Here is a 22,053-nt window from a genome sequence, read left to right on the forward strand (position 1 = left end):
ATGTAGACAATATTCACTGCCCTACCCTCATCAATCATCTTCGTCACTTCCTCAAAAAACCTGATCAAGTTCATGAGATACAACCTCCCCTTCACAAAACCATGTTGTCTCTCGGATATGTCACTTATTTCCAAGGGGGAATAAATCCTGTCTTGAAGAATCTTCTCCAATAATTTCCCTATCACTGATGTAAGGTTCAGTGGCTTGTAATTACCTGTATTATTCTTGCTACCCTTCTTAAACAAAGGAACAACATTGGCTATTCTCCAATTCTTTGGGATCTCCCCTGTAGCCAGTGAGGATACAAAGATTTCTGTCAAGACCCGAGCAATTTCCTCCTTTGCCTCTCTCAATATTCTGGTGTATATCCCATCAGGCCCTGGGGACTTGTTTCTCAAGAACCCCAATGCCACCCCCTTTTCCATCTCAACATGACTCAAACTATCTACACATCCTTTCCCAGACTCATCATCCACCAAGTCCTTCTCTTTGGTGAATACTGACGCAAATACTCATTTAATACCTCGTCCATTTCCTCTGGCTCCACGCATAGATTCTCTCCCTTGTCCTTGAGTGGGCCAACCCTCTCCCTGGCTACCGTCTTGCTCTTTACATATGTATAAAAAGCCTTGGGATTTTCCTTAATTTTGCTTGTCAATACTTTTTTGTGATGCCTTTTAGCCCTCTTTACTCCTTGCTTAAGTTCCTTTCTACTTACCTTGTATTCCACACTTGTTTTGTGTGTTCATAATGATGAATGTCAGAGCCATCGGCCGATAGTCATTAAGGCATGCTGCTTGGTTTTTCTTAGATACCAGGATGTTGGTCATCTTCTTGAAGCAGATAGGAACCTCAGGTTGTTGTAAAGGGAGCTTGAAGATGTCTGTGAATACCCCACCCAGCTGATCCGTGCGGGATTTGTGTGCTTGTCTGGGTACCCATCCGGGCCAGTCGCTTTCCATGGGTTGACCTTTGAGAAAGCTGCTCTGACATCTTCAATGGTGACCCCAGATACAGGTTTGTCTAGGGTTTCCAGGGTGGAGGGCACGTTCTCGCTGACACTAAGGGGCAATTTAGAATGGCCGTTCCACCTTACTTGCTCATCTTTGGACTATGGGAGGAAACTGAAGCAGCTGGAAGAAACCCACAGACACAGGGAGAGCATGCAAACTGCACGTGGTCACCCAAGGCCTGAATCAAATCTGGCTCCCTGATGCTGTGAGGGCAGCAATGCTAACAGCCACTATACCACTTTGCTGTCCTGAGACATTTTAAAAAAACAACTGTCTTCTAAAGTTCAGCATTCATATCAGACATATTTCAAGATTATGGCAACATGTGTTTGTCAGCACGTGCTAGTGTAAAGTATGTCGAAAAATGTTCAAAAAATGTTTGCCGAGGAAGTGCTCGGTTAGTCTTAAGAGCATTTGAATCTGACTAGCACATTTATAGTTTGTAACTCAATCCTTTTATTGTGTTTGACCAAGTTGTCAATATAAGCTTTGTCTCTACACATTTGACTTCCAAAAAGATTTTAAAAAAACAATATTAGTCTGTTTCCTTTTGGTGGAGATACAACCTTCATCGATCCTCTAGATTGTGCCTCTAATCACTAGGAAAAGCTCAACATCTTTTCAGGCCTCTAGTCTCACACACAATCTTTGATTTACTATTGCATCTCAAATAATGTTGTGACCAAGACCCCCAGAAATGGGAATTGTTCCAAAACCTATGGATGGACAATCTGTTCACCATTTAAAACAATGTTTTAAATTGTTGTTAAGCATGTACCTAATCATCCAGGCTCTATTATCCTGTCTCCTTATCTTAGTGCTATTATGTTACTAACATGGCACCAAAAAGACATCCTGCACTTTCAGTAGAGTCCAGCACAATCCACTAAATTGTATCTTGCTGCAGTAAACTCTAAAGCATCATGGACAAATTAACATTTTCATTTTCAGGTCAGGGTATTAATTCCTCAAGCAATTTGTAAGTAAAAAGAAAGCAAAAAGCTGAATCATACCAAATTCTAATCCTGCGTATCTAAAGCCGAATAGGGTATTTATTATATTGTATCTCGGAGCAAAAGCTTAAATTTATGCAAATTACTGTTACACCATCTGACATGCTACCGTATTTAAATTTCACACTGGAGTATAAAAAAATCATAAAGGCTTAGCAAAAGTGGAATTTACCCTTGGTGCTTATAATCATTATTAAATTAGACTGTAAGTCTGACTTGGGAATGATACTGCAATGTATGACAATATAAATATGATTGGGATTAGGACATTCAGCCCCTTCAACCTGTTCCACCATTGAATGGCATCTGCGATCTAACGCCATGCACATTCCTTTTGTTGTGCCTGATGCACAGTCTGCTTTAATCCTTATATGGTGGACAAATAACTGCGAGCAGATAGGTTAGTACAACCGATGTTTATTTAAGACACACAATCAATAATCACCCACCCAACCAATAATAAGTTAACTTAACAGAAAATACGAGAGTTCAAGCCCAGTACAAGACCTTGACTTACCTTTGCGTGACTGGCAAGTACCCAAGCAGATATTGGCCTTTATCTATGTGCTGGTCTCCGTCGTCTCTGCGTAGTCTGGTCCTTTGGCTTGGTCTGGTACTCTGGCTCTCGTCTCCCTTCCTTCTCGGGTATGGTGGCTTTCGTCGTGCTGGTCGTCGCTGGCGATGGTCACTGGTATTGTAGCTTGTTCGTGGTGTCAGAGAGAGAGAGCTTCTTGCTTGTGCAGCACCCTTTATGCCCCACTGGGTTTCACGCTCCTTTTGGCCATTACCAATCAATCGGTCAGGACTTGATCCCCCTGATTGATACAGTCCAATCGAATGCTGCCACACCAATCTCTGAGTGTGTCCCCAACGGCCATGTCTGCAGGTGTTAGGGGCATGTAGGGTTCACCTCCCTCCCAAATAAGGGGTTACGGTGCCCTTATGTCTGGTAAACAATCCAGTTTGACCAGCAAGTCTCTTTTGTCTTGGAGATGACCCATATCCAGTGTGTTCACTCGTCTGGGTTGCAGCCTGTTTGTCTCAGTCTTTTAGGATGCAGCCTGTTTTAGTTCTTGCCCAATTGTCCCTGAGTGCTTTACAAATCACCATTTTAGATGGCCCATTTGGCCACACTTTGCTTTATATTCCTTAATACGTTTGAATGACAATCCTATCACTCAGATTAATTGTTAATTTTAAATCTAACATTAATTGCCATTTGGGAATCTTGAAAATTTCAATCAAGTCACCCCTTAACCTTCTAAATTCTAGGGAAAACAGTTCTAGTTTGTGTAATCGATCCTTGAAGTTTCAGTCTTTGGGCTAGGGTATTATTCTGGTAAACCTACACTGCATTCTGTCAAAGGCCAATATATTCTTTCTAAGATGCAGTGCCCCACACTCCTCTCAGCAGTCCAGATGTGGCCTAGCCAAAGCTGTTTAGCTGAAGTAAGACTTCTACCCTGTTGCATTCTGGTGCTTTAAATATAAAAGCCTTAATTAACTTGTGACTCATGACATTTTAATGACTTACTGCTTGGACCCCCAAGTGTCTTTGGGGCCTCCTCTGTTTCTTTCTTTTCATCATATAAAAAGTAGTTTGTTCAAAGATGCGTGGGTTAGGTTGATTGGCCATGCTAAGTTGACCCTAGTGTGTTGGGAGTAGTAGGGTAGTGTCGGGGATTAGCAGGGTAAATATGTGGGGTTATGGGAATAGGGCCTGGGTGAGATTGTGGTCGGTGCAGACTCGATGAGCCAAATGGCCTCTTTCTGTACTATAGGGATTCTGTGATTCTATTCAATCTTCCTTAGGTTGAAAGAGGATGACCTGATATTTGCCGACATTGAAATCTATTTGCCACTTTTATGTCTATTATTTAATCTCTCACAACCTCTGTGTAATTATTATACTTCCATCTACACAGCTTAGAGTTGCCGATCTTTGTATCATCAGCAGATTTTGAAATGTGGCTCCCTAGCCCATTGTCAAAGAGTGACGAGTTGATCCCAGATACTTGTAGGATTATTTCTGCTAAAAGAAGACACCTTCACTTTTGAACTGTGATAAACATCTATTTTGGCCATCTCCAAACCCCTCACCAATAAGATTGGGCAAGCAGGGGCAGGTGGGATGCATGCGTTTTCCAATGTATGGTGCTTTGTAACTCAGAGGATGACATTTATCGTCTTCATTGCCCATGGGTGTGCATAAACTCAGAAGCCACAGAGTGACATCACAGCATGTAGCACCTCTGCATTGCTGGTCTCTGTTGCAAGCCCCACCATTAATTACAGCATTGTAAATGTAACTGTTGATGAAGACCGAGAATCTTTTCACGATGCTGTCTGTATAAAGTTTTGGGCTTAAGTCCGCCTTGGGGTACTTGCACAAGTTGCTTCTTCCATAGGGGTGACTAATTTGCTGAGTTGAGCCTGAGCCACTGTAATATAATCGGAATCTGAGCAAAAGGGCCGAGCTGTCATTCAGCTCAACAACTTGGCTCATCAGAGGCTGTAGCCACGCAGCTAATTGTCAATACTGCTGTAGCTAACTTGGAAAAAGCAAAAACAACTATGACTCCAACATTCTTGAAAAGTGCAATGCACTCTCTTAGTCAGGCATGACTAATCACATCTTGCCAATTTAACAAACCTATTCATTATCTCTACTTTACCTCCAGCAATTCAGTTAGTCTTAACGAAGCTAATTATATGTCTCCAATCCATGACCATCAACTTCAGCTGACAGTATCTGATGGGAGACTTTATCGAGTGCCTTCTAGAAGTCCATGTAAATAACACCCAAATATATTCCCCTGTACATCATTATAGTCAAAAAACTTCCAATGAAATTTGTCAGGCATGGCCTAGCCTTTACACATCCTGATAAAAGGTTATCAATCTGCAACACAACTCTATTTCTTTCCACAGAATTATGCCTTATCTGCATAGTTTTTCCAGCTTTTCTTTGTTCTTTGCATTTATATAGCTGGTCTACTTCAATTTTTGATCATTGATAATTGCCAGGATGTTGATAGTGGTAATTCAGATTTGAATGTCAAGGGAGGTGTTTGGATTCCTTCGTGTTGGAGATAATTATTGCCTGGCACTTGTGTGACATGAATGTTACTTGACACTTACCAGCCCAAGCCTGAACATTATCCAGGTCTTGCTGCAATTGGGTATGGACTGCTTCAGTATCTGAGGAGTCATGGATTGTGCTGAACATTGTGAAGCAGCTGAAGATAGTTAGGTAGGATACTGCCCTGAGGAACCCCTTTACCATTGCCCTGAGACTGAGATGATTAACCAGGTAGAACTCCAACCAGTGTTTCCCCTTTGATTCCCAATAACTTCAGTTTTGCTAGGGTTCCTTGATGTCAAATCTGTCGTCATGTCAAGGGCATTCACTCTCGCTCTGTTTAAGTTTGGACCAAGACTGTAATGGGATAAGGAGCTGAGTGACCCTGGCAGAACCTAAACTGAACGTCAGTGAGTAGGTTAGTGCCACTTGATAGCACGCTCAACAACATTTTCCATTACTTTGCTGACAGTGTGTACACTGGTGGGGTGGTAATTATCTGGGTTGGATTTGTCCTGACTTTTGTGGACAGGATGTCCCTGGGCAGTTTTCCAGATTGTCAGGTAGATTCCAGTGTTGCTGCTGTACTGAAGCAGCTTGGCTAGGATGAGGCTAATTCAAGTGAAGTCATGTGAAGTGAATTACATTGGCTGAAGCTTGCTACTATGATGCTGGGGACAATGAGGAAGAGCCCCAGATAAATCATCCACTTGTAACTTCTGGCTAAAGATAGTTGCAAATGCTTCAGCCTTGTCTTTTACACTGATCTGTTGGGCTCCCCCATCTTGAAGATGAGAATATTGTGGAACCTCCACCTCCAGTTAGTTGTTTGATTGTCGATCACCATTCACAACTGGATGTGGCAGGACTACAGAGCTTGGGTCAGATCCATTTTTCAAGCAGAGTATTCTTTCAGTAAGTTATGAACACAGTTGTGACCAGGGACCTTACTATTCAGTGTTTGTGCAAACACTCTGGACCAGTAAATTGCATTGAGGATTAATTCCCTGCTGACCTTTAAATTCTTACTATTATTATCTGATTCAGTATATTTGTTTTCAGTTTATTCTTCACTTATTATAAACATAGGAGATGAAAAAGAAGAAATAATATACCTATAATGAGGATTTAAGAATGAAAATGCTATTTGCTTCACAGCTTTTCTGTGTTTTAGCTAACGAGCAAAAGAAGTGATTCTATGTGGTCCTATGGTAAAACGGTTTGCTAAGAGAATTAAGTATAAATGGTTTACATAGAAACATACATAGAAAATAGACGCAGTCATTCATTATAATCATGGCTCACCGTCAAATTCAGTATCCACCCCAATATCCCTCGATCCCTTAGCCCCAGGCGCTATATCTAAGAACATAAGAAATAGGAACAGGAGCACGCCATCTAGCCCCTCGAGCCTGCTCTGCCATTCAATAAGATCATGGCTGATTTGATAGTGGGTTCAGTTCCACTTACCCACCTGCTCCCCATAACCCTTAATTCCCTTATTGGTTAAAAATTTATCTATCTGTGACTTAAACACATTTAACGAGGTAGCCTGTACTGCTATTGGGCAGAAAATTCCAAACCTTCTGGGAGAAGAAGTTCCTCCTCAACTCTGTTCTAAATTGTCTCCCCCGTATTTTGAAGCTATGCCTCCTAGTTCTTGTTTCCATTCTAAGCGAAAATAACCTCACTGCTTCTACCCTGTGTAGCCCCTTCATTATCTTATATGTCTCTATAAGACTTCCCCTCAACCTTCTAAACTCCAATGAGTACAGGCCCAGTCTACTCAGTCTCTTCTTATAAGCTAACCCTCTCATCTCCGGAATCAACCTGGTGAACCTTCTCTGTACCCCCTCCAAAGCTAATATAACCTTTCTTAAATAAGGGGACCAAAATTGTACACAGTACTCTAGGTGCAGCCTCACTAGTACCTGGTACAATTGCAGCACGACCTCCCTGCTTTTATCTCCATCCCTCTCGCGATAAGGGCCAACATTCCATTTGCCTTCTTGACTAGCTGCTGCACCTACAAATTCAGTGTTTGTGATTCATGCACAAGGACCCCCAGGTCCCTCTGCACAGTAGCATATTGTAATTTTTCACCATTTAAACAATATTTTACCATTACCCCTTCCAAAGTGGATAACCTCACACTTACTAATGTTATACTCCATCTGCCTTGCCCACTCACTCAGCCTATCCAAATCTCTCTGCAGACTTTGTCCTCCACGCAATTTGCTTTCCCACTCATCTTTGTGTCATCAGCAAACTTTGTTACCCTACACTCGGTCCCCTCCTCTAGATCGTCTGTGTATATGGTAAACAGTTGAGGCCCCAGCGCCGATCCCTGCGGCACGCCAGTAGTCACTGCCAACTGGAAAAGCACCCATTTATTCCGACTCTCTGCTTTCTGTTAGATACAGTAAAAAGCCTGACAACACCAGGTTTTAGTCTAACCAATAACTGGTTGGACTAAAACCTGGTGTTGTCAGACTTTTTACTGTGTTTACCCCAGTCCAACGCCGGCACATCCACATTCTGTTCGATAGCCAATCCTCAATCCACGTTAGTACTTTACCCCCAACTCCTTGTACCTTTATCTTATGCAGCAACCTTTTGTGAGGCATCTTATTGAATGCCTTCTGGAAATCTAAATATACCACATCCACCGGTTCCCCTCTATCAACCGCACTTGTTTTACTCTCATAAAATTCCAGTAAATTAGTCAAACGTGACTTTCCCTTCATGAATCCATGCTGCATCTGCTTGATTGAACCATTTTTTTCCAGTGTCCTGCTATTTCTTCCTTAATAGATTCCAGCATTTTTCCAACTACGGATGTTAAGCTAATTCCTTCTTAAAATCACACAACATTTTGACTTTTAATTACCTCTGTGGTAGTGAACTCCAAAGATTCATCACTCTCTGGGTGAAGAAATTTATCCTCACGTCAGTTCTAAAAGGTTTACCTCTTATCCTCAATCTGTAACCCTTAGTTCTGGACTCCTTCACCATCAGGGACATTCTTTCCGAATCTACCCTGGCTAATCATGTTAGAATGTTATAAGTTTTTATGACATTCTCCTCTCACTCCTTTAAACTCCAATGAATATAATCTTAACCAACTTAGTCCTGCCTCAAATAATGGTCCTGCTGTCCCAAAAATCAGTCTGGTAAACTTTTGCTGTCCTCTGTTTTTAGCTTTTGATCCCTTAACATTTTCTTTGCCCCTAATCAACTACCACTGCAGTTTGAATGCCTGGAAATAGAGAATAAACACAGTGCAGAGATGGAGATTACATTATATCTATTGCTACTGAGAAATGTTAATTATTGGTGACAGGTGTGGCAACATATGGCGCTAACCTTGAGCCTTGTAAATTGAGAATCAAAAGGGCTTGATTTCAATATTTATCTTGTAGATCTTTAACATATAATTTGTAAATTTGTTGTCTGTTTTTGATTGAGGGGCTGTTGGGGATAAAGTAAGAGCTTGTAAGCGGATTGTATTAATTAGATAATATCCCAAGCTACATGCTCACAGTTAAATTAAGCCACAACACTACCTGACATATGGTCAGCTTTCAAAATACTGTATAGATTTCAAATTGAATGAGAAAGGGCAAGTTTTTTGGCTGCAGCGTTGTCCAGCTCCCCCCCTCTGTTGTCGATGGAATTGAGCAAGAATTCATGGGATTATCACAATGCATTAATTGAATCATTATTAATACGTAAAATATCCAACAATTTCTGGAAACAAACGAATGTGATTTCAGCAGTGAGCTAAAAAATCCAATTAATACCACTCGCCGCAAGATATGCTGTTGCGGCTATCCTGGCCCATTGTTACTCCATGCTTGCTGATATATTCTAGCCAACTGTCTGTTAACTGTCACATCCTATTGTGAGCATAATGGCTTGTTGCTGTAAAGTGTAGGAGATTGGTTTAAATGTTCACCAGTTCTCTCAGTTACACATGGTTATTTTATGTAGAAAAACATATTGATTTTTCTTTGGAGGATATGTGCTACATATTTGTCTGTAATGCTATGACCAATGATAGGTAAAGTCTTGACTGGCTAACTTTGTTAATTGGCCAGCAATAAGGAATTCATACTGCTTCTCCAGCTCAGATCTGCTTCGAATTCTTTAAAGGAGATGACGGATTTTGTGATATTAATTAAAGTAACTGATATTTCTGTATGTTGGCAATGTTGTAAAATGCTATTCTGAAAGTATCTGAAGGTTGTTTTGTAGAAAAAAATTCACACTTCATTTTTTCAACATTGTGAGAGATATAGATGGATAATAAGGGGCAATATAGAGATACTTCTCATATCTTACAGGTTGTTTCTTCCTTTTGAACATAAAATGTAAAAACAAAAAAAAACTGTTGCAATCAATTTCTTCAGTTGTCACGCTTTGGCAACAACACTGCAGCACTGAAATTTGTTGCATCTAGATTAACAGTTTGCTGTGTAGTGATTTCAGTGTCCTTATCAATTGGATTTGATAGGTACATGGCGCAGAAATACACTATTTGACCCAACCAAACCACGTCAGTGTTTTAACTCAGTTTCAATTTCCACCTGTCCTCATCTAAATCTATGACCCTAAGTCTTTATTCCCTCCTCCCTAATGTGCTTTTCTGGATTCCTTTTAATGGTTCTATGATACTCATTTCAATCATTTGTATTGTTGTGAGTACTATATTCTTGCCGGTCTTTACAGTATCTTTCTCCCTTTATCCAGGAGTTGATTCTATGATGACAGCCTGTGGCTGCCAGTGAGAAGTATGTTTTTCTTAACCTGAGTTTTAAAATTTTTCTGCCAGTGGAACCAAGAGGCACAGGAGTGAATTTTAACCCCATGGTGGCACAATGGTTAACACTGCTATTTCTCAGTGCCAGTGACTGGGGTTCAATTCCCAGATTGGGTTACTGTCTCTGTGGAGTCTGCACTTTTTCCCCATGTCTGCGTGGGTTTCCTCTGGATGTTCCGGTTTCCTCCTACAGTCAGAAAGCCCTGCTGGTTAGGTTGATTGGCCATGCTAAATCCTTCCTTAGTGTACCTGAACAGGCGCCAGCTGGAGTGTGGTGACCAGGGGATTTTCACAGTAAATTCATTGCAGTGTTACTGTAAGCCTACTAATGACTAATAAATAAACTTTACTTTGCTAAAGCAATTTCAACTTATCCCTTCGCACAAAGCTGTTCAAATCTCTTTACATTTCACCTTGCTTTTATTGCAAGATTCCTACTGAAAAAAAAATCACACAAATGAACATCACTGCATTTCCACATTTTTTTAAAATCACCATAGGATGATTCTATTTTTCTTGTATTCACTACAGTTCACTAGCAAGGCTACTGGATTGCTCTCCTGTTTGCAAGCTCTTATTTCAATTTAGAAATCCCTCACCCCTGAAACTTATAGACATGAGTATGTTCAGGCAATACCCAAATTTCTGTTTAAAAATTCTGTAGGAAAATCTTTTGATTTTTACCATTTTTAATCACTGGTATCAGCTACAGGGCTAGTAGATTTTTTTAGTCCTTTTCTTTCTTTTGGATCTTGTAGAATTAAAGCAACAACTATTAAAAAGGTGTAGTTGAATTTGTATAGTGCCATATTACGTCTTCAGGCGGTCTCAAAATGCTTCAGTACTACTTTTGAAGTGTAGTCTTTTGTAACACAGCAAACAACCAATTTGTGCACAGCATGTAAAAGGAGCAGTAATTTGATCTGTTCATTTTTTTGCACTGAGGATTGAGATGGGGATATTGACTGGGGCATTGGGATACCCCCTGTTCTTTTCTGAATAGTGCTATGGGATTTTTTTATGCCCACCTGTTTAGCAGATCTAATCTTGATTTTGTATTTAATCTGAATGTTTGCATCCAAGTAAAGAAAGCACTTGCAATTTTTTTATTTGTGCTGCAACAAGGGCTGTGTTGCACTTTGTTAATGGTGTTACAAGTATAAGGACAACAATATTCATTAGTGTGTGTTTTGGTGAGAGCTTTCATTGAACTGATCTTTAGATGACTATCTCTCGAGGCAAAGTCATGGCATGGTCACATGACTGGAAATTCTGAAGTGCCAATCAGACTGTTATTTTCTAAAAACTGCATGTACCCCTCCTTTATGATGAACTAAATATTCAAACATCCCCTTTTTCCTATATTTGCATTCATGATCCTGTTGCTATAAACCATGTTCATGTGCATTGCCAACTGTCTAGTCTACTAGGCGGTATCTGTAATGCATTGCACACACAGTCTTTAAACTGTGCAGGTGTCTTAATGGAATGCGTGTGCATTGATGTTCTCTGGTTGATGGTCTATGCCCGGAGAGTGTTACTCCTGTGGTTCTTGGTGATTGCTGTTGTTCCAAGTCGGTTGTTGGGGACTTCTAGACTCGATGGTAGTTCTGTGTTCAGCTGGTGAAATCCCTTCTCCTGACTGGCCGATTGCTGTGACGTAACGGCTTTGCTCATTGCTCGGATATGCCTGTGGTTGTATTTGCCAGAGATTTTTTCAACTCCTGCTTTCAGTTGTCAATTATGGAGTTGTGGGCTATTCCATCTTCCTGGTACCTTTGAATGCCCTTGAAGTATGTTTGGTCAGATTCCACGCAGATGTTTAATAAAGATTTCAGTTTGTCATTTGTTTTCAAAAGTATAGACTCAGCTGGAACTTGCCCTTAAACCCTTCCAATTCAGCTGTGATGTCAATATTTTCCTGTGGAATATTTAGCTTCTGCTGGTGTATTTCTTTGCATTAATATGGTTGGCATCCATCTAGTGGTTGACTTGAATATTGTCTCCCTTTCTCTGGGGCCCTCTATTTCCCACTCTGTGGGGTCCTTATTGTTTATAGTTCTTCATTTGACGCAACGCCTGATGTTACTCCAGTTGTGATTTGTAAGGGCTTTTACTGGCCAAGCAGTGGTGTGCAAAGTGATTCTGCTTCTTGGGGCGGCACAGTGACACAGTAATTAGCACTGCTGCCTCACAGCGCCAGGCCCCATGTTCGATTCCCGGCTTGGTCACCATGTGGAGTCTGCATGTTCTTTCTGCCTCAGTTTCCTCAGGGTGCTCCGGTTTCCTCCCACAATCCAAAGATGTGCTGATTAGGTGCATGGGCCAGGCTAAATTCTCCCTTAGTGTACCTGAACAGCCGCTGGAGTGTGGTGACTAGGGGATTTTTGCAGTAACTTCATTGCACTGTTAATGTGACACTAATAAATAAACTTTAAAACACTATTTTTCCCATGTGGCCACCCATCTTTTCCTGTACGTACTGTCCTCCACAGTATTTGCATCTTGCTGTTTGTGATTACTCAGCTCTTTTAGTCTGTACTGTCTCTAAGCATTATGTATCTCCTAGTCTGCCCTGTTGTGCATATGCGCTAGCTGACAATTCACAATTTCTGCATTTCAGCACACATCTATTACTTTCTTTAGTGTCAGTTTCTCATCTTTCAGTAAATTTGCTGTCACTGTGGGTCTCTCGTTTCTTGAACTAATCTATCTTTAATCAGATCATCTTTCAGCTGCTAAATTCATGTGATTCTGCTGGCTGTATATCTGCCAGGATGTACTGAATGGTTTACTTTTCACTCTGGCCTCTATTGTTGGATGCATATCTTTCATATGCAACATTAATTAGGGGTTTAAAACGTGCAATCAAGGTTTTCAAAACCACTGTCTTTTTTTTACTAGTCTGTTAGATTTAGGGTGCTTCAACTTTGTAGCAGTCCTTACCTTGAAATGTTAAAAGTGTAATTACTCTCATCATTACAGGCTACTTAATTAAGTTGCCGCCATCTCAGCTTTGCCATTGTAACTAGAAAAACTGCCAGTTTTGCCATGTATGCATCATTTTTCAACTGAACTTGAGATGGGATTGGAAAATTTACTGCAACCATTTTTACGCACTTAGTATTTACTTGCAACCTTTCTGTATTGCCTTTTCTCTGCAGCTAATAATTTCACTTGCAGCCTCCGTATACTTTTCTTTTATCCTCTTTTTTGTAACCAGTAATTTCCCTTGCAGCCTGTGCATGATTTTGTTTTGCCCTCCTTTCTGCAGCCAGTAATTTCATTTGCAGCCTGTATGCTTTTCCTTATTCCTCTGTTCTGTAGCCAGTAATTTTACTTGCAACCTGTTCGTGCTTTTCCTTTCTCTTGCAGTCTTTGACTGTTTTCTTTGGTTCCTTACAGCATATGTTTGCAGATTTCGAACCTAAATGTGTTCCTGGATTCTCAGTACCTTCTCTGCTCCTTTTTCAGGTTCCAAAAAACTATTTTCTGCCACTGTCTCCTGACACCATGTTACAAGTATAACGACAGCAGCCTTCATTAGAGTGTTGGGACAGGCTTTATTGAACTGATCTTTAGGCATCTGTCTCCAGAGGCAGAGTCAAGGCATGGCCACATGATTACAGAAAGTCTGAGCTGTCAGTCAGACTGGTTACATTTCAAAAACCCAAACAGGAACTCTGAGAATTACCAGTTTAAAACGATAGCAGCTCTCAGGTCTTGAGCGGCAGCAGAGAAAAATATGGTAAAGTAACATTAGGATGTGGACAGGTGCGGTGGAGGCTATTTCATTTAGTTAGTTATAACTTAAACTAGGTCAAGAAATTAAAAAAACTGAGCTATGTTGACTGAATATATAAATTTTGATTAATTACATACCTGAAGCAAGGTTAATTAGAAATGGTATTGCAACCAAATGATGAGGGGATTTGTGGAGAGCATCATGATTCTCAACACCTGCAGATGGCGGCTAAACTACAAGGAATTTCAACCCAAATCTGTTGAGCTTGTGGCAGAGTGCAGGAAGTGCCGGGCTACAGTATCTGTATACTTAAATCCAGAAGGCAACTACACTCCTTAGGTTAAATAGTGGTGCAAACCTGGTTAGTGATCAGGAACAGGAGGATGTGATCAGTGAGTGTCTTTAAGGCAGAGATAGATAGGTTCTTAATTAATAAGGGATCAGGGATTACGGGGAAAAGGTAGGAGAATGGAAATGAGAAAAATATCAGCCATGATTGAATGGCAGAGCAGATTTGATGGACCGAGTGGCCTAATTTTGCTTCTATGTCTTATGGTCTTATGATTGTGGGTCAGAGACTTACTGGAATCACAAGTGCAGTCTCGTCAGTCTATAGGCCTATGTTCATACCAAATAGTTGCCAGTTTGTTGCTGCCTATGTGGATAAGAACAATCTGCAGGATGAATAAACAAATAAACCTTGACTGGCCTCCTATATCAAGTAGCGAGGAGTGAAAAGGAATGTGGTAGTGAGAGGAGAATGTATAATTTGAAAATAAAAGCTGTTCCTTGCAGATGCAGCTGGAAGTTCTGAATGTCATGATGTCTGTTTGGTACCAGGATTAAAGACATCCCAGCGTGGTGGTGAAAACCCTAGAGAAGGAGGAGGAGATTTCATTTTGTCTTGGTCCACATTGGAAGCAATGATATAGACAGAACAGAATACGAGGACTGTAGCAAAAGCTGAAATTAAAACACAAAACCTTACAGTAACGATTGTTTGATTGTTACTAGAGTTGTATGTAAACTTGCGTTGGGAAAAGTTAAATGCATGGCTGAAAGAGTTGAGGGAAGCAGGGATTTTGATTCATGGGACACAGACACAAGTACTGGAAAAAGGGAATCTTTTCCATAGGGATGGATTCTAGTTAAACCAGGCTGGGACCAGTTTCAGAGAATGAGAGTAAACTTGTAAGAAACAAATATATATAAGCTTCAATCAAAGTCTAGGAAGGAAAAGATTAACAAAAGTAAACCTGGGGAGTAATCTCTTTTTAAAAAATTCTTTAATGGGATGTAGGCGTTGCTGGCTAGGCTAGCATTTATTGCCTATCCCTAATTGCTCTGGAGAAGGAGATGGTGAGCTGTTTTCTTGACCCGCTGCAGTTCATCTGTTGTAGGTATACCCACAGTGCTGTTTGAGAAGGAGTTCCTAGTTTTTCACCTTGCTACAGTGAAGGAATGGTGCAATAATTCCAAGTCAATGCGGCTGAGCTTGGAGGACAACTTGCAGCTGATGATGTTTCCATGCATCGGTTGTCCTCGTTCTCTTAGATGGTAGAGGTTGCAGGTTTGGAAAGTATTGTCAAAAGAGTTTTCTTGTACACAAATAGCAGTAGACTTTTGAGTCTGTTCTGCCATTAAATATAATCATGGCTGATCTTTGGCTGCAACTCCACTCCCCCTGCCTGTTCGCCATGTCCCTCAATTACCTGAGAGACTAAAAATCTTTTTATCTTAGCCTAGGATGTATTCAGTGGTGGAGACTCCACAACCCTCTGGGTTCATAGCCCTTCATAGTGAAGTAATTTCCCTCATCTCAGTTCTAGATGATCCCTTATCCTGAGATTGTGCCCTGAGTTTTAGATTCCCTAATCAGCAGAAACAATCTCTGAACCTTTACTCTATCAAGCCCCTTCAAAGCCTTGTTGGTTTTCATGAGATTGCCTCCCCTTTTTCTGAACCTCAGAGAAAAATGACCCAGTTTGTTCAGTCTCTCGTCATAGGACAGCCCTCATCCAGGGATGAATTTAATGAACCTTCAATGTATCCAATCTAATACAAGTATAGATAAAAATGTCACACAGTATTCCAGATGTCGTCTAGTTAACACCCTGTACAACTCCAGCAAGAACCCTTAATTTCTGTACTCCAGTTGCCTTGCAGTAAAGGTCAATTAGGGAGGCCATTTACCACCTCAATTGCTTGCTGTACCTGTACGCTAATTTTTTGCATTCATTTTATTAGCACACCCAAATATCTTTGAAATCCACACTTAACAGGTTTCTCACATTTTAAAAAAGTTCAATTCTTCTATTCTTTCAACCAAACGGAATAACTTCACACTTCTCTCCTTCATAATCGGTCTGCTATCTTGTTGCCCTCTGCTTAACCTGTCTTTCCACCTAGTTTTGTATCATCAGCAAACATAGTTACATTCAACACTCTCTGCCTCTTTATCTAAGTCGTTAATATAGATTATAAATAGCTGAGGCCTCAGCACTGATGGTTGTGGTACTTCACTATTCACTACCTGCCAACTTGGAAAGGTCCCATTTATGCCTACACTTTGCTCCTATCTATTAACCAATGCTAATATATTACCTCCAACTCCATGCACACTTATCTTGCCTATTAACCTTTTCTGTGATACCTTATTGAAAGCCTTTTGGAAATATTGGTATGCTATATCTACTGGTTCTATCTTACAAAGTTACATCTTCAAAATACTGTAATAAATTTTTAATCAAAATTTCCCTTTAGTAAAACCATTTTGACTTGTTCTAATTATATTATGCTTTTCTAAGTGCCCTGGTGACACTTCCTTAATAATAGATTCCAGCATTTTCCCAGCAACTTATGTTGGGTCAACTGGCCTGCAGTTCATTGTTTTATCTCTCCCTCTGATAAGCAGAGTAACATTTGCAAACTTCCAATCTAGTGGAAAAATTGCAGTCAGCACATGTATTATCTCTGCTGCTGCTACTTTCCTTTAGAACTCCCAGAGGTAGGCATTTTAGTTCCTATAGTTTCTCCTGTAAGTTGAGAGTTGCTGCAGTGCACATTGTAGACCACCACCAACACACAGTGGCAGCAGTGCGTGTGGAGGGAGTGAATGTTTAAGGTGGCAGATAAAGTGCAGGTTTTGAGAAGTTTGTCAGTTAGGAAGACAAATGCAGTGTTAGCATTCATATTGAGAGGGCTAGAATATAAGAGCAGAGATGTATTTCTGAGACTGTGTAAGGCTCTGGTCAGACCCTATTTGGAGTATTGTGAGGAGTTTTGGGCCCTGGATCTAAGGAATGATGTGCTGGCCTTGGAAAGGGTCCAGAGGAAGTTCACAAGAATGAAGGGCTTGTCGTATGAGGAATGATTGAGGACTCTAGGTCTGTACTCATTGGAATATAGAAGGATGAGGAGGGATCTTATTGAAACTTACAGGATACTGAGAGGCCTGGATAGAGTGGATGCAGAGAGGATGTTTTCACTAGTAGAAAAAAACTAGAACCAGAAGTCTCAACCTTAGGCTAAAGGCACAATCCTTTAAAACAGATGATTTAGCCAGTGTGTGGTGAATCTGTGGATCTCTTTGCCGCAGAAGGCTGTGGAGGCCAGGCTAGGCCATTGAGTGTCTTTAAGACAGAGATAGGTAGGTTCTTGATTAATAAGGGGATCAGGGGTTATTGGGTAAAGACTGGAGAATGGGGGTGAGAAAAATATCAGCCATGATTGAATGGTGGAGCAGATTTGATAGACCTAATTCTGCTTCTGTGTTTTATGGTCTTATGGCCTAAGTCAGGGCACAAGTTACTCTATACAGAATTTCCAGCCTCTGGCCTGTGTTGTAGCCACAGTATTCATTTGGGTGGTCCAGTTCAGTTTCTGATCAATGGTCACCCAAGGATATTAATAATGGAGGATTCAGCAATGGTAATATTCTTGAATGTCAAAGGATGTTGGCTGCATTCTCTCTTGTGGGAGATGGTCAATGCCTGGCATTTATGTGACACAAATGTAACTTGCTACTTATCAGCTCAACCGTGAATGTCATGCAGGTCTTATTGCAGATGGACTATGCATGGGGTTTGAGAATGGTGCTGAATATTGTGAAATCATCAATAAAAGTCTCTACTCTGACCTTGTGTTGGAGAGAAGATCAGTGATGAAGCTGCTGAAGATGGTTGAGCTGAGCGCATCACCCTGAAGAACTCCTGCAGTGATGTCTTGGGATGGACACGATTGACTTCCAACAATGCCAACCACCTGTCTTTGTGCTAGGTATATCTCCAACCATTAGAGTGTTCCCTCCGATTCCCATTGACTCCAGTTTTGTTAGGACTGCTTGATAGCATATTTGGTCAAATGCATCAATCGGGAATAAGGAAATAGCAGTGGCTTTAACCAAATACACTTGTGTCTGTCTTCATGATCGAAGACACAAAACAATTTCAGATAAAATCTAGCAAGTCCCTGGCTCTTAGAGCCTAATGTGTTAGGATACTAAAAGAGATGACAGAGAAATAGTAGTTAGATTGCTTTTGATCTGGAATTTTCATGATTTCAGAATGGTTCTTGTAGATTGAAGGTTCAAAAAAACAAAGAACATAGTAACAGGACATTCAGAAAATCATGAGATTGGGCAGAGTCAGGATCCATTTATGAAAGGAAATTTGTGCTCCTAAAATCTGTTAAAGTTTTGTGAGGTTGTGCTTAATATGGGGGAAACCAGTAGATGTGTGCCAAAAACTTCCAACCTCACCCATGACTGGGATTCTCCACTGCTGCTCCAGTGAAGGCGTTTTAGCTGAGTGCCAAATTCTTGATTCTTGCTGACAGCGGGGCAGGAACAGATGTGATTGGACAATTCCAGCTGTAGTTATTGGCGACTGATGCAGCGTTCCGAAAGCTTGTAATTCCAAATAAACCTGTTGGACTTTAACCTGGTGCTGTGAGACTTCTTACTGTGCCCATTCCAGCCCAACACTGGCATCTCCACATCGTTAAGTGATGGAAGCTGCCTATTCCTGCTGCTGCTACTTATGATCTTGTGAGGGTATGGGATTTGCTACAAAGGCTCTGTGGCATGCTGCTTTAGAATAATTTCACTCGATCCCAATTTTTATTCCCTTCTTTCTGTCCCAAGGGCAGTGACTCTCCCTGTGGAAACTCGTTCCAGTAGCCCTGTTTTCCATGTGCAATCCAAATGAAAAATGTTGGCAGGGTGTTCAGTCAATGAGACATCACAGCCTGACCCTAATGTTCGTTCAGTTTACAGACACTGTTGCAGAAGTGACTAGACAGGGGTTAGGCGATGGTAAACTGGCTGAGTTCTCCCTTCTCTAGCCCAGGGACACAAAGGTAAATTGCAGGATCCCTAATGCATGATTCAGACAAGATCAGCTAACTGACCACAAGATGAAAACCCAGACTGTTCCTGTTTTGTGTGCAGTTCAGTACCATGTTGCATGGGTAACTCGGCATAAGCTAAGGGTGGAACCTTAACCCTCCTGTGGTTAAGGTCATTGCCACCGACCTGCCCTACGATTGTGAAGTTGAACAGGTGATACACTTCACATATGAATGCACATTTTAATGTTCAATTTGAGGTCTCCTTTCTAGTGGAACACTTCTTATTTCAGGTACCCAGTGTCAGCAAACTCTTCCGGAGTAGATACAGCATGAGTTAGATGCAGCTTAAAGAGGGTGGAGGGTTGAGGGGACAGCTCCTGACCCCATGTGGCTGATGTGTCCCTTCATGTTTTCCAGGTGTAGTGAGGGATGACGTCATCTTTTTGTGAAGTGGCCTTTGAAGGATCCTGCAATTGAGATGACGTCTTCCTGGCTGCGTTATGCTTCTTGGATATTGATGCTAATGGTGTCCAGTCCCTCCTCTTCCTCTGCTCCTCCCTCCTCAGGCAAGATGATAGTACCTTCTTCTGAGGTATCAGCGATGGATTGGGATGTAGATGAATGTGTGGGTATGCTCTTTGGATTGCCAGCATATGGGAACATTTTTTGAGGACTGCTGAATAAGACATTACACAATTTGATTGATCAAATCCTGTGAATGTAGGTCACAATAGAAATAATTACTGCTTTTATCTGTTACACAATATTATTGCTATCCATATGAAGTGAACTTACATGGATCAAGCATTTATAGTGTGCATTATATCATCTATATATTAAAGTAACAATGTCAAATTTCAAAATTTAATAGGTGTGTTTTGCCTGTTACTCATGTAGTAGAAAATTATGGTCATTTTTTCTGAAGCAATGGTATGTTAAGCCCTTCCTTCAAGTTTAATTTGCATCAGCTTCCCCTTTTATACCCATTAACTATCAAAGACATGCAAGTGCTTTGTGCAATTTTCTATATATTTATATTTTTAACAAGTTTTTTACACTGTAATGAAGCAAATGGTTGCCTTTTAACTGCGTGTAATGGGCATTTTGAGTTCATGCAAGTTCCCCTCCAAGCCACACACCATCCTGACTTGGAACTGTATTGTCATTCCTTCACTGATGCGTGACCCAAATCCCAGAACTCCCTTCTCAGCACCTCTGAGAGTGTACCTACAGCAGATGAACTGGAGCAGTTCAAGAATGTGGCTCACTGCAACTTTCTCAGTGGTATTGGGGATGGGCAACAAATGGCTGGCCTTGCCAGTGGCATCCGCATTCCATAAAAAAAATGCCTATTGAAATAAGATCCAGCTCTACTACATTTCTCAACATGCTGTTAATGTGAAATAAGTTATATTTTATTAACAGTGGCCTATGGGATCATTTTCATTTGTTAATTTTACCAATTGTTGAATCTTGAGTTAATCTGGGATATATACAATGAGTTTACAAAAATGTGGAAAGCTGTGTCTAAACTGTTGTGTGTCAGGTAATTGCTGCTCAAGTAATCTTCATGCCAAAAGAACATTACTCTAGTTGCCAAAATGCCTTCCAGATTGGTTTTAAGCTCAACATCCTGGGGATGTTCAAGAAGCTTTCTGATTTAGATGCCCTTCCAAATACATTGTTGTTACCAGTGGTGGGGTTGGAATGCTGGCAACACTAAATAAGGCTGAATCTCTGCCATTGAACCTGGAAGATGATGATGCTTTGTTCTTCCAAGGGTAGAAGTGCAGCTGCTAGCAAATGTTTACATTTGCTGTCATGTTTTGGCTACAGGATAGCTGAATGTTTGACCACCAGTATACAATACTACTTGCCACTGCACACTATGGGCAAGGATCCAGTTGGTAAGAAGGAAAGGCACATGTGTTGCATGTTGTGTAAATAGAATTTCAGTTACGATACGCTACACTCAGAGAATTCCTTGGCATAATTTGTAAAACAATGGATGCATTATTCTATTATTTTTGCCCTACCATTTGAGAGGACTGTGGGATTGACCCAGTGGTCTGGAGTAATTTTGAGGCCTGTGCTTTTGTATGTGATATTGTATTGAAGACATTCAATTGTAAACAATATTTTGGGCAGAGTTTTCACATCCCACCACCACCGCCCCTCACCCCACAGGAATTGTAGGAGGCAGGACATGGACCGTGCAAAGATTCATTGACCTCGGATGGGATTTTCCAGTCTTGGGGTGAGCATGGCCAGAAAATTCTGCCCATTGTCTTGTACAGAAAGTCTGAGATTTATACTAGATAGTGGTGAATAAACAAACATTCACAGCACAGATTTTTGTTTTCACATATTTTAAAGAAATGGTATGTTTTTTTCCTGTGTCGATAGTAGTCATGATGTGGATGTGCCGGCGTTGGACTGGGGTAAACACAGTAAAAAGTCACAGATGTCTGTGCTTTATATGCTCTGTCTGAGGCCAGAACTCTCCATTCACCTGACGAAGAGGGAAACCTCGAAAGCTTGTGCGTATACTATCAAATAAATTGGTTGGACTAAAACCTGGTGTTGTCAGACTTTTTACTATGTTTTTTTCCCCCCAATGCATAAAGTTAATTGCACAAATGATATATGAGCTGGGTTCACAGTGACTCAGCCTGATGTGTTAAGCCCCCAATATGCTTTCTCTTCTTTTTGCCACGTTTGTTTCTGGAAAACAATTAAAGCATTTTGAAAAAGAATCAGTATATTTGATGCTGTCCACTTACTCTAATGATTCAGGGTAGGAATTGTATATTCTTATAAATGAACACTCTTTCAGATGCCTTAAATGAGTTTATGTTTATATGTAGGATGAAACAATGCAAAAAGGTACTGGCGTTTTGATATTGTAGTCTAATCTGCTGCATAACTAACATTTGTATCCTACTGAGTTTCTGTGCTTAGCATCATAATGGATGAAGGTAATTCCATTTTGTTTATGCTGAAATTTGCATAATAAATGGATAATCCAT

General features: G+C 40.7%; 1 protein-coding gene across 6 annotated transcripts in view; it reads left to right on the forward strand.

Annotated features, from left to right (window-relative positions):
• The window catches only part of LOC145348920 (neutral amino acid uniporter 4-like), a 345,734-nt gene that overhangs the window by 73,814 nt on the left and 249,867 nt on the right, over positions 1-22,053 (forward strand). Inside the window, exon 11 of one of the 6 annotated variants that reach the window (XM_080197000.1) lies at positions 19,442-19,892. The exons of the other annotated variants lie outside the window; for them this stretch is intronic. Coding sequence (XP_080053126.1) covers positions 19,442-19,457 — 16 coding nt within the window. The 3' untranslated portion in view covers positions 19,458-19,892. Of the gene's footprint in view, positions 1-19,441; positions 19,893-22,053 lie in introns of those variants that run through there. 6 annotated transcript variants of the gene reach the window in all.

The sequence above is a fragment of the Carcharhinus amblyrhynchos genome, chromosome 10 (genome assembly GCF_965287045.1).
Source record: "Carcharhinus amblyrhynchos chromosome 10, sCarAmb.v2.hapA, whole genome shotgun sequence".
Taxonomy (NCBI): domain Eukaryota; kingdom Metazoa; phylum Chordata; class Chondrichthyes; order Carcharhiniformes; family Carcharhinidae; genus Carcharhinus; species Carcharhinus amblyrhynchos.